The 14,387-nt window shown below is 31.1% G+C and overlaps 2 protein-coding genes across 2 annotated transcripts in view; one reads left to right on the top strand and one right to left on the bottom strand.

Moving 5' to 3' along the window:
• Positions 1 to 14,387, top strand: part of MCU (mitochondrial calcium uniporter) — a 67,388-nt gene that overhangs the window by 34,664 nt on the left and 18,337 nt on the right. The window lies entirely within an intron of this gene.
• Positions 1 to 14,387, bottom strand: part of jv (javelin) — a 32,001-nt gene that overhangs the window by 5,436 nt on the left and 12,178 nt on the right. Inside the window, exons 3-4 of the mRNA XM_018511717.1 lie at positions 2,494 to 2,712; positions 519 to 825 (exon numbers count right to left, since the gene is read on the bottom strand). Of these exons, the coding sequence (XP_018367219.1) occupies positions 519 to 825; positions 2,494 to 2,712 (526 nt within the window). The remainder of the gene's footprint in view (positions 1 to 518; positions 826 to 2,493; positions 2,713 to 14,387) is intronic.

The following is a 14,387-nucleotide window of genomic DNA, read 5'->3' as shown; positions in this document are numbered from 1 at the left end:
AATTGTGTTAAAAACACTCAAAATAATATTCCATTTTTAATTGACATACGCAATTGTTAAGTTAGAAAGGTGACATGAACATCTAACACATCAAAATGTTACAAAAATAATAACATATCAGTCGTATGTTTATTTTACATTGAAGTAATAATCAAAATGTGGTAACACAAGAAAAATTCTACATATGGACGCACAATTTTTTACTGTGTATTATAATATACCCTCTGTATATTTTATATAGATATATATTCTGATATACATTCTAATACATTGTAATATACTTTATCATTATCATATAAATTAAGTTATCCATATGTACCGCAACTTATTACAAACCAATATAATTAAACGCAGTAATGTTATTTTCGAAATGAACTCAATGACTACAAAGCTAGTTTTGATTGACTAAAACAATTTATTAATTTTCTTGAACATAAGCTCGAATGAGAGATGTTTTTCTTTCGCATGATGTAAATTAGCAGTTTTATAATTTTTTATCGACAAGAGACATATTTCACCTGTGTATATATGCAATCGATACTTCGATTGCCTTCAATAGGCCAATTATCTTCGACGATATCAACCAATCCGCTTACAGTATCCAAATTTTGCACGCTGCGGTACCGCCTTGGAGGATCCGGCCAGTCGAGAATATTCAGTCGATCAGGATCAATACGATTTTTGCGAGTATAAGACAATGGATCTGGAAGAGACTCGAGACCCGATGAAATCGAGTAAAGGCCGCACGTCGATCGCGAATGATAAGATTTTGCCTCGTTGAATCTCTCGTAAGAGTCCGATAGATGCTGCTGACTCTTGGAGAGTCTGGAACAAAGTGAACCTCTTGACCGATTGCTCTTGAATAAAATTTGCATTTGTATAACTTTAAAGCGCTTGTAAAATGTAAGTAATATAAATCTGAAAAGAGCATCTGTATAAGTCATTATGACTTCAATAACTTATCTGAGCTTATCGAATCTGTATGCTGGTAATATTAGCTGATAAAATTAAATGTGTGTGTGGAAGAATATTGAACAAATTTTTTAATTTCATTTTAATTTTATTAAATTGAAAAAATAACTTTGTTAAATCCCCTTGCTCGTTATAATATAGTAATTGATTTCAAACTATTACATTAACTTATTTAAAAGAACTTTTAATATATAGAATCGCAAAATTATTTTAAATATTTCTATCTCAACTAATTATTGCGCTATAAAATCTCAATCACTTTGATATTATACGCCAAAGTATGTTTAAAATACAATAATTTTTTTTATTCGCCAACGGTGGTATGCATCGAATTAGATTGCCTCCATTGGACCGTAAATAGGTGACAAAAACAAAAAGTGAGTTATTTTCCCGTTGTTCAACTGTTCGATTTGATTCCGCAACGAGGAGATATCAAGTTGGAATCATATTTCAATAAAGTTTCTTTATGAAGTTCTTATATTACTTTGAAAGGAACTTCAAGTCCTTCTAGTATTTTGTTGAAGAACATTGATAGTCGCTGATCGATCGAGTTTCCACTGTGTCTGTGATGTTTGCAATAATTTACCAATCACTGCAAGCAAATAATGCAAGTTCAGAGCAAAGAGATCAAATTTATTGCACGTGAAGAGACTCAGCTACCATAATTGGCTTTGTTGGGGATTAACTGTTTATTGTTCTTTTGTTGAGATATTGAGATTATTATGAAATATGAGATTGTTAAAAAATGTGCCAGAATTTTTATTCATTAAAATGATCCGTTGTCTCAAATACTTTAAAAGGAACAATTTTCAAATTAATTGGTTAATATATTGGGTTGAAACAAAAGTTCGTAACAATATGAATTTCCAAATTCAAATAGATATAACTTTGTTAAAAATATAAATTTAAAAAAAGGGATGCTTAAAATCTCTCTTAAAAGTTATTAAATATCTTTTGAATTTCTGTGAGTTTTGGTAACTTTTATATATAGAAAACTACAAGCTGGACAAAATTTTCTTTTCACTCTGTACACCTGTCACATGTCCAAAAAACTTGCGAAAATTTTTAACTTTCTTTCTGTGTGTGTGAAAGCTTAAAGTTTTTTCTAAAAATCGTTATTTCTTTAAAATGTTCCTAAGATTTTTTGTTACTAAATTATCCGAATTAAATAAAAGAAGTATTTTAACTTCGATTGTTCGTAACTCTGTTAAAAATCATCGTACCACAATTCACAGTCTTAAAACTGAAATTTTGCTTTATCGAATAATAATTACCAATTTTTTTGCAATATTTTTTGAGAACATGTAGATGTAATACAAGTAATGTTACGAACTTTTATTCCAACGCAATGCCATCTAATATTAATCTTGTTAAAAACAGCTATTAAATAAAATAAAGTCTTCTCAACTGTTATTATCTTCATTTTTCACATAGTAGTCTATTAATTAAATTAATTAAAGAATAGGTCAAGAGCGCGGTTTGTGACCGAGTTGCGGTCTTTCTCTCGATAAAAGAGCTAACCTGTCCTTGAGAGAATTCCGATCGATTAGCTTAGCCCTCGGGATCAATTGATGTCTCCTGGGCAAATCAAAGGTCGACTGGCCTAGCCGAAAATTCGCCGCTTCTCGATCCTGTCGAGAATCGTCTTCCGATATTACTGCAAGACTCCTCGTACGTTTCAGCAGCTTCCTGCGATCCTGTGTCGACTGTGCCGAGTGGGAGTCGTAGCGGCTGCCCTCTCTGCAATTAAAATCGCGCAATTGCGTGGTAACAGTTTTAAATCATAGGAAACGCAATAATAAAATCATATACTATGACAGGTTTCTACCGGGTACAATATATAATTGACGTATTTTGCATTGTATCAGAGAGTACTTTCTCCCTATTACTGATCCTCGGGGAAATTTAAAGTTACTTTTACCACAATAAAAACATCAAGTTTAGAAGCTTAATTAAAAAGTTGCATAACTTAATTCGAAAGTTTTGAAAATCAAGAGGACTCGCAAACAAATTAATCTTGAACTTTCACTGCGAATATATTCACCGCTCCTACATTCTTTAGTTAATTTTGTATTTAATTAAATGCTCGTACTGTTTAATGGAATTTTTATTCGAAGCTTAATTACTAAGATAGATTTCATATTGAAAATTAATTAAAACACTATAATTGCTCTAAATTGAGTTTTTATTCAGGGGAAATCTACTGAATGTATCCAAGACCTATTAATTACATTGTATGCTTTTATGCAACCCGTATTATTATTACTAAAATATTCAATATAAATACGCAGATCTCCTTACGATATTTTTCGCATGATGAATAATCTTTACGAAGCAGTAATGCAATCGCTGTATATTTAACAACTAATGAACTTGTGAGCATTGCTCTTTATTGACACAACAGACGACATAAAGTGACGTAACTTTAATATCTCATTAATTACCATATGTGGCTTAGGTGACCCACAATATTCATTAACATGTAGATGTATCGATGCATATATTCATCTCTTCTTTTATGAGCGAATTATCACATCAACAACGCATCGTGGAAAATTATCTACATGCGAATCAGTGAGTTGGACGAACCCGGAAAAATTTCTATGCGTTAAAACGTCGAGGGAAAAAGGCATAATAGTACAATGGCGAATCTTTTATGTTTACGAGAACGTTTTCGAGTTCCTCTATAAACAACGAATTTTCTTGTTTCATAGGAAAGGACGTTATAATTCATTATTTCAACAATCTTTTAAGATAAGATTTAGCACTTACAATTAGTATTTTTATCCTATATTTAAAAGATTATTGCTTTTTTATTGCACAGTATAACAAACTGTATCTCTCATTATCATTTTCTTGATGATTGCCGTGATTTATCGTATCCGACTGTGCATATGGATGCATTCATAATAAATGGTAATGAAACACTTTATTATACAATATATACGATATAACAACTGTGTTAGGGATATTTTCTATTTCATGTTTTTATTTAACAAGAAAGTTATTTATATCGGATATTAAAAAATAATATTACATGCGCGCGACGCGCGAATTTCCACAATAAGTGCTGATAAATTAGTATCTAATATATTTCTAATCAATGAACATTCGAGTAAATAAATCAATTTTTTATTTCCACGTCCTTTCCTCTAATATTTATTTTTTCAGTTTACTTTAAAGATGTTAAAAGAAGAAAACGTAACATCCTTTAATTTTTTTTTAATTCTTTGTGTTACATTATAAAATAAAAATCTAAAAGTTGTGTCCTTCTAGTAACGCTAATGCTCGAATTGTGGTATTAAATCGCTCGCCTTGCTCCTATTTACACACTTTCTGTAGTAAATTCATGAATTTTTCGCCGGTGAATTTTATTTACATGCGAAGGTAAAACGGAAACTATGCTTATGTCAGATTCTATATTTACATTATATTTCTTGTTTCCTAGTTTACACAGTGCTTTTAATCCCAGATCTGGAGATAAGTTCTTATTGTTTCTTTTTGAAAATAATAACATAAAACTTTTGAATTATACATGGAAAAATAGCTTACAAGTTTGTGAATTAAAATATTGTGACGATTTAATTAAAATATGTTAATTAAATTGTTTCAATACGTAAACGCCAATATACGTACGAAATTTAAAGTTTAAAAAAATCTGCTTAAAAAAATATATATAAAAATTTTAGTCATTAATTTTTTAATATTTTCCTTTATTAAAAAGACAACGACGTTACATAAAGCTTATTTGATACGAAAATAAAGTTGTTATGGCTAATTTGCTTACTTAATACTCGAGTATGCTCTAAATATTACTTGCGTAATCAATCTCTTTAACCAATAGCGAAAAATTCACGCGCCATTTCATTACTGCTTGTGGAAATAACAAACATCAGAAGTTATTGACAATAAACAAAAGCTTTTTGACAATCAATTCCGTATGACAGCCAGCCCTGGTCTCCCCTATAATTTACTCTTTATGTCTCTCTGTATAATACGCTAACAAGATATTTAATTAATGTTAAAAGAAACATGCTGGCAAAATATAGAAGCAGAAGAATACGTGTGAAAATCTCTTTCGGAGAATCTTGCATTATAACATAAGGTATGAAATTGAGGTATGAATCTGCCGTTGCGTGTATCTTTTTAGATTCCAAAAATCTTTTATGAACATCGTGATATGACATGGCACGTCTACGTACAATCGTATGCGGTTTTTTCCACTTGAATATCCGTACTGAAAACGGACGTGTCCTTTCGGCCGACTGCCCGTCTTAACGAACGTGAATCCTTGAAGTCCGAATGCAAATGGCGTATCGTCATCTCATTGTGTTCGTCTGAACACGGAGCTTAGTTACGTAAGATTATCACGAGTTATCTCGGGTAACTTTGCACGCTGTTTTCAATGTATGTATGTGCAAAAAGATCGGCCTCGGGTGGTGATTTACTTTTTTCTTCATTTTTTTCTTTATATAAGTTTTACATGTCATCGTGTTAAAGTTCGACTTTTTTTATACTATAATAATAATTATATGGAAATGTTTCATGGAATCGATTTTCGATTTAATAGAACAAATAAAATCTATTAACTACAGCATTTTTTATTATCATGTTAATTATAGAATATTATTTAAAATTTCTTACGAATTTATAATGCATTTTATATAAGATTGAAATTTCATTGTGATGTAATCGTTTTCTCTAATAGCTTCACTTCTTTTCATGTTTTCACGAGTGATGATTGGTTATCGATAACGTGATAGGACACGCTCGAATTGTGACCAATCAGTGCTTATCTTGTTACTCTAATTACTCAACGACGCTTGTAAATTTAAAACTGCGCTGCATGTGCTTGCGAAGTTCGAAAAGGACTTCAAATTTGAAACGGTGGACGATTAATATTTAACCATCAAGGTAAAGCACGGAAATGAATATTCAAACTGCGCAATCAAGTTATCGATTAATGTTATTTAAATATGCATGAATAAAAAGTACATCAATTATGCACGGAAAATATGATGTTGTTAATTTAAAAAAACGGTAATCATACCTACGTATATCGTCTCTATAAAAACCAATTGAAAGCATGGAATATAAAATGCTCTCGACACAAGAGAAATAACATTTTCTTGTATAGAATAAATTTATTTCTGATGTATCAAGCAAGGGAGAAGACAAATACCTCGAGCTTCCACTTTGTTGAAACGAGCTCAATTTTGCTTTGATGTAGGATATCATAAATGGAACAAACCCACGATACAAATGTATACTGTTAGCTGTGCTCACTGTATCAAGGTTTCATAATGTATAAATATGATATTGTAAGCTGGGAAAAAGATAAAAATGCTTTATTATACGCACATTAAACGTTGCAACAGACATTTTTGCACATCGAGCGTTTATTCTGTGTGCAAGCTGCGATAGAATTAAAATCAGTCGTGATTTCCGGTCAATAATAGTCTCTATCATTGCACCTGCATTCAGGCAGCACCGCGCAAAGAAATGACCAAGGGTTTGCACGTAGTGAAACGCGACGGGAATATCCTACGTGACCGGGCCGGAAGAAGTTCCGCAGTGTGAACAGTCGATGGTTAACATCCGACCGACGACGAAGTCGGTTGTCTCCGTATGACTTCACGGGTCGAAGCGCACCTGTCTTGTATCGTGGCATTTATAAAATGAGACTGCGCAATAAAGATACATAATCTTGCATATTGAAAGACTTACATTAGTCGTGTATAAGAAAATTAAATAGAACACTTTATGCCACAAATTAAGATGTATAGTAATTAATTACTTTTTCCTTCATTTCTTTTTTTTTTTTTATTGATTAAAATAGATTGTGGCATAAGATTTTTTCGAAATATACATATAATAATTTTTTAAATGAGTGGTTTCATGTAAATATATTAACAAAAGAAAAATTAATATTCATTCTCAACACAACATTTTTTCACTTTATCTTTTTTTATATTACTGGAAAACTCAACTGGAAAAATTCGCGTTAACATAATATTTCTTTGCTTCCCTTATTTAGCGTCGTCGAGTTAAAATTGCGAACTTTACGAAGAAAAATCGTACAATTGATTACACCGGATATAGAAGAAATAAATTCGAATAGCCGATGTGTTTATGGTTAGGACAGCTTGAATGAATCACCGTATAGACCTTTTTTATTCGTTCCTAAATAAGAAACGTTACAACCTTGGTCCTCTGCGACGTGTCTCTAGACATCACTGGCGAAAACAATGATTATGCAATTTCACGTAACCTGGATACCGTGAACAAGGTCTACCACCATGACTAATTGCACCGAGTCTAATTCATTAAAATTGGGGTCAAGATTAAGTAAGATGATCAGTGACATAAAGTGTAGATTTTTCTCTTTAGATGAGGCGTAGATTTTTGAATGATAACTTTATTTAAAACAAAAGTGCATTTTTTGTTAGAAATAAATAATTGAAAAAAACTCAAATGAAGTATCAAATCACTGAGTTCGATTTGTATTCTTTTTTGCCGAGCATCCTTTAGTCACACAAGAGTCCCTACTTGACACACATGTCGTGAAAGACATCTGATATCGTTGGCGCACGCGATGTGACATTAGATAAATTAATCCAGATAACTCACGAATTTCCAAATGGTCCTTAAATAGCTGACGCAATGAGAACAGATGTAAAACACGAGCTGATGCTGCCGATAACGATTCTTGTTCCTTGCACGTTTCTTCTCGATAAGAAATTTGGTTTTTGAGATGATAGATAGTCCCTCGAATAAATTCGATGAAGACCAACTCCACGTTTACCGATAAAGAAAAAGCTCTAAACACGAGAAAAGATTCGGTACATACGCGATTGCGCGGAATCGCATACCGGATGCTAAGTTTCGGCACTCGCTGGACCGAGTCGAGAGCGGGCGATTGTTAATCTTATGCGAGATGCTCTATCAGCCTGGATGGCCGGTACCGGGTCTTCACTTTCTCGTTTGCGCACTGACTGGCGAAGAAGTATTATTGTACCTGCAGACCGATCGCCACCTGTTCCCGCCGGTACACCTATCTACGTAGTGGGAGTAGGATATACTTTAGCCAGATAATGACGTCTTCGAAACTACGATCATGATACAATAGTAATCACGCAGATAAATTACAGAAAATGAATCATAAATTAAGCTCACTTACATAACAGATTTTGGAAGTTTACTTACGAGAAATTATAATAAAAGGGATCTTTATAACAAATTTTTCGCTTGATTCAGAAAAATGTATTTTACTTTTCTACCCTTTAAATTTATTATTTTTTAAATAATGTAATATATTATTTAATAGCTGAATTATTAATTGAATTATAAATTTGAATTATTACTCAGATTTGAAAATCATTATTTCAATGAAATTATATTACAATAATGTATCATATAAAATCAATAAATTATTCTGATTGAAGTATCACATGTTATTTGACATTATTAAAATGTAAATTATTAAAAGCATGATAAATATTACATTGGTGTCGTTGTTGAAAACGAGTTTTAACTACTGAGTATGTTATACACACATTTAAAAGAATTAGTCGATAACTATGTGCTATATTTGACAAGGACTTTGATATACGATACAAGCACTGAATTATTTATGAAGTAACACGCGCGATTGTAAAAAAATAGACACGAATTTTATAAAATTGAATTCAATTTAATGTATCTTATATAAAAATATTAATCTCGAAATTTTTATAGAATTTGATGATTTTTTAAGAATATTAGATTATAAATATTAAATATATGTAACGTTTTTATAATATTTAATCTTTTATATTTATAGGTTTCGATATTCAAGAGCATTATTTCTGTCACAATTAAATTTCGATGTCTAAATATAGAAAACGTAAAATTATGTTTAAACAATATATTTGCTCGCAGAAAGATAAGAATCTTTTCTACGGTAATCTCTGTCATTTTAAGTCGATAGAACGTTCTTCAACGCTTTACTTTAATGCATGAGGCTGAGCCTTTCCAATTCACAAAGTGGTAAATAGTCCTCGAAATTGATAGAGTGCAGAATTCCAAGTGGCAAGAGATCCCGAGTGTTTTATCTAGAGTACTTTGTGAAGTTCGCGCACAGATGCTTCCAAGGTATCCTTTGAAGGTATCTCCTTCGTTATCTTCCGTTTCTCGAGGTTATCATTTCTCTTTCGCGGTAGTGTGTTTCTCGTATACAGAGTTTGGTTCGCTACTTCCTGAAAGCTTAAACTTGCGACATTGTATCAAGGCCGTATATGCCAAGTAGAATGGCGCTCTAATATCTGACGCAAAATCAAAAAAAATTTTTCTTACAACATAAACGTGCGTCAATCGGCAAATTAATGTGAATTGAAACTTAGATCGTATCTGGAATTGATTCGAGCATGATACTGTCGAGAAGATAATTTAAATGGAAATACAAAAAAGTGGAGATACCTATATATTTAAGTACGATTCTTTGTACGGTTATTTTACTTTATACGTCTGCTTTTGTTAGAGTTAATTTATTTGAAAGAGGCTTTTTTGCTGCTTCTACTGTTAAAACACATACCGTAAATGAGTAAATGAATATTCATGAAAGAATATTCAAATGTTAAGAACTTCCATTTAATTTCGAATGGAAGTCTTTTCATCTCACTCATAAATTTTTTCTGGTATTTATTCATTTGTAATAGTTGTATTGTCTGCTGTATTGCACAAGGATTGTGATATTTATTAGATTATGCATATTTTTTATTACGCATATTTTATATTTATGCATTACATTTCATAATAATTATTCCTGCAACATTATTTTAACTACATATATATATATATATATATATATATATATATATATATATTAAAACCCTCCAACAATTTTAAGTAAAAACAATTGAATTTTCCAGATCACGGTTCATAAAATTATATAGAATATATTTTGTCGCTACATTTTACGATACATTGTACGATAATAATTTTAATCATTTAGAAGTAATTTACTTATTACAACAATAAAAGTACATGAGAAACAAGAATGCATAGATGTATAGAAGTTTAATAGTTTTCAACCACCACGTTTCTCATCGTGGTTAATGCAGGTCTCTCGTGATCCACTGAAGTTATCTTCAATTAGCACTAGATAGGAACATCATCATAAAAAGATGTACAAGCAACTTAGATAATTAACAAAGGATACGATAATAAAATTACCATTGTACATATCTACTGTGCAAGCTCCATTTTCAAAATGTTAAATTATTATTTGCCAAAATGGCAAATTATTGTACGAAAATAAAATCTATCTTTTTTAAATCTTACTTATTGAGATTTAAAATTTTATTAAACGTTCAAATAAAACTACAGGTAACATTTTATCGCTCCATGTTATAAAATCAACATATGAATGAAAATAAACGACATGCCAGATTTCATAATATGACAGAAGCCAATATCGCGAAATAATACATTTTATTGTGGACCATTAACGGTGCAGAATTCACTTACTATCGCAATTTTCTTTCGAGAGAAATGAGAACATTATGAGCCACATACGATAGGATTCCGTTTTGTGTTCCAAGTCGATCAACGTACAGCAAAACCGCGAAGAAGAAAGTGATCATAATTGGTCTAGGGATCGCTTGCATGCACGCAATTGTCGGTACTGCATAGCTGGATAGCTATCTGAGATAGTTCAACTTCTTGGTTTCTTTCCTGATTAATTTACTTCCCGTTTCACCACGCATTTCTCCACAAATCTTTTTTGATAATTCAATCCTTCGATAAAGATAAACATATAACACGATACATTACGCGCTAAAATAACTATGATGAATGTGTCCCAGAAAATACCAAACGTCTTAACATTTACTATTAAAATTGCAACATCAAAAAGGATATTAACGTGGTATATTTATTTAGCAGATTATTTATGATATATAGGATTTAGAAGTATGACTTGGTATTTTTATTAGAAGTATAAAACTACTCATTTTCATATTCTACTGTGATCTCAAGCAAGAGATTGGACATCATTTAGACAACTTTTGATTGGTTCGCTTGGTCCGCCATTTTCAGAATGATGTTTAAATGAGATAAACGCATAAGATATAATGAAATGCATGGATATCTATCTCATTCTATCTTAAGCGTTTGGTCTACCGTATTTAGGATATATTTTAGGACATCCCCCCAATCTTTTACTGGAAGATTTCTATCATATCTATCTTACAAATTCAAATTTTTATTCAATATAATACGTTTTTTTTTATTGTTGCAATTTTAATGGTCAGTATAATTAATATCTACGTTGTACATAATTAATATTTAATATAAATATTATTTAATATAAATATGTCATTTTTGTTTTATATTACCATTAAAATTATTTTTATTATCTTCAATCTTAAATCTATGTACTAAATAATTTTTTAAATTTAAATGTGCTTTAAAAGAGAAATAAAGGAAATAATTTACCCTATCGCTCAAATACATCTGAATGATCAATAAGTTAAATCGTTATTAAAGTTAATCTTACATTAGTGAAGCTTAAGGATCCTTGTGCTATACCGATCGGAAAAAAACACGTTCGCACTTTCGACTTGCGCGAACTTTTAATCGAAGTTTCAAGTCGAAGAATTGCGGCGCATTTCCTTGAACTTTTATTGTAACTTTGACGTAGCGAGAATGGATTACAAAAAATTGATTATTTTTTTTCACAAGCAGAACAAGTATTGAATATCAAACATTCGAAAAATTCAGCTCTTATCGCAATTCTTTTATCTCTGAACAAAGTTTCGATATGAAAACCATTTGGGAAATTCTAACGAAATTCCCCTTAAAGTTGAAAACAGAGAAAGAGAGAATGAACTTTCTATATTCCTTTACACTATCAAAACGTTGGGTAAGAGTAATGATTTGCCAATTCTATCACTCGCCACTATCGAAGAGTACTATCCACAAGACATAGTGCATTTAGGAATATATTTGAAATTACTTAAAAGCCATTTCTTTTCATATCTTGTTGGCCGTAATAGCCTAGGCCGTTCAATATCGACACAAAGTTAAAGGAACCTCAACACAAAGTTAAAGGAACGTTACTTCCTCGAATATAAGTAGCTGATCACGTAATTAAGTTTAACATAAATAAAAGTAAGAAAGAGTCAAAAAATATCGTTTATATTCATGAACGAATGATACGGATCTATGTTTGCAGCATATTCGTGGAGATCCGATCATACTTTTGAGCACGGAACGACTATAATGGTGCGCGTGGCATGTAATTTTAACGACGCAGCATTCGAGTAGCATTTTAACATATTGTACGCTTTCTCTGACGGTTTAATGTAATGCTCGCTTTTTTATGTTTCTCTCAAAGAATGATCTTTGGATGGAATTTAAAAAAATATTTGTATAGGTATAATATATAATATGTTTCCAAAGTATCGCGAATCAAACTGGTCAATAAATTTCTAAGACCCGGTTGCACCAACGTCACTTTGATATTAAGCGAGATTTAAAACTTTATCTGTCTTGTTTTAAAACTAAAAAGAGCCAGAGACAGAAAGTGTTTTAAGCCTCGCTTAAAATCAAAGTAACATTGGTGCAATCGGACCTAAGACAATTCACGTTAATAAAATGCAATATAAAGTAAAGTAAAACAGAGTATAAAGCAGAATAGAGAATGAAACACTAATTCGATGAAACTAAGTTTCCCTCACCGGGAAACGGAAGTAAAAGTTCCCCGAAGAACTTTAAAGTATACATGTGACACTGTTCTAGAATTTTGAAACGTAAAGAAGTTTTAACTATATAAATTTTTAATGCTTGCCACTCTCATGTTAAAAGAAAGCTTGATTAATTATTTTAGTACTGTAAAATATTATATTTGAAAAACTTGTGCAAGAACTTTTATGGAAAGAATCCAAATATTTTTTTATTATAGATCAAGATGAATAGAAACAGCGAGATGCAATTAGCCATGCAAATTGTGGAAGATTATTTTCTTAATCAAAAAATCCAAAAACCAGGGCGAATGAGAGTCAGCGTAGTAATTAATAAAATAAATGGAATAAAGATTTATGATTACATCTTGCGTATTAATTACCACGCTCTTATTCGTCCTGGTTTTTGGATTTTTTGATTATTGATTTTGAGAAAGAGAGTCCGTAAAAGAAGATTACATTATTATTATTTTCTTAAATTTTATACAGGTTTTAAGATGCTAGTAGCATTAAATAAACAATCTAGATTAATTTGGGAAAATTATTATTATTTCAGTTATTGTGTTGCAAGTCCGAAAGTAATCAGCGCGTATCATATATCTGACAAGGGAACGGTCGGAACTGTCCCTCACCGATTTTAATGCGCTTTGGATATGTTGTAAAGCATCAAAAAATATTTGACCCATATTTTTTTATAGCGGCTTATCTCAAGGTTTAGGGGGTGAAACACCCCCACGAAGAAAATAGATTTTTTCGTTTTCAGCGAATATCTTCGAAACTATGCCACGTATGAAAAAATGTTTTATACAAAAGTTTTACAGTATTTTATGCTCTATATAATAGTGTATTCATTTATTTTTTAAATCAAATTTTTTAATTAACCCCTACCCCCATTTATCAGGGTTGCAAAATTAAAAAACTTTTTAAGAACAAAAATTAAAGAGCATCGGATGCCGAATCCATTCATGTATAATAATGTTATGGTTCCACGATTCAATTTTTCAGAAAACAAAATGATAATCGTGTTAAGACGCCACGCACGTTATCATCTCGTTTTCTGAAAAATTGAATCGTGGAACTATAACATTATTATACATGAATGGATTCGGCATCCGATTCTCTTTGATTTTTGTTGTTAAAGTTTTTTAATTTTGCAACCCTACGCACACATACGACTGCATTCGATGTTTGAATGTTTAGCATAAAGTGAGATTTAACGTTTAGTGGAATAATCAGCAGAAAACACTTTACGTAAGACGATCGAATGATCGTAATTTTTGTTTGAAAGGAAAATTTTTTCGTAGGCATAAACTTTGTGAATGAAACAAAAATCAAAGAGAATCGGATGCCGAATCCATTCATGTATAATAATGTTATAGTTCCACGATTCAATTTTTCAGAAAACGAGATGATAACGTGCGTGGCGTCTTAACACGATTATCATTTTGTTTTCTGAAAAATTGAATCGTGGAACCATAACATTATTATACATGAATGGATTCGGCATCCGATGCTCTTTAATTTTTGTTCTTAAAAAGTTTTTTAATTTTGCAACCCTGATAAATGGGGGTAGGGGTTAATTAAAAAATTTGATTTAAAAAATAAATGAATACACTATTATATAGAGCATAAAATACTGTAAAACTTTTGTATAAAACATTTTTTCATACGTGGCATAGTTTCGAAGATATT

The sequence above is a fragment of the Trachymyrmex cornetzi genome, unplaced genomic scaffold (genome assembly GCF_001594075.2).
Source record: "Trachymyrmex cornetzi isolate Tcor2-1 unplaced genomic scaffold, Tcor1.1 scaffold385, whole genome shotgun sequence".
NCBI classification, from domain to species: Eukaryota; Metazoa; Arthropoda; class Insecta; order Hymenoptera; family Formicidae; genus Trachymyrmex; species Trachymyrmex cornetzi.
This window is presented reverse-complemented; position numbering and strand designations above follow the sequence as displayed.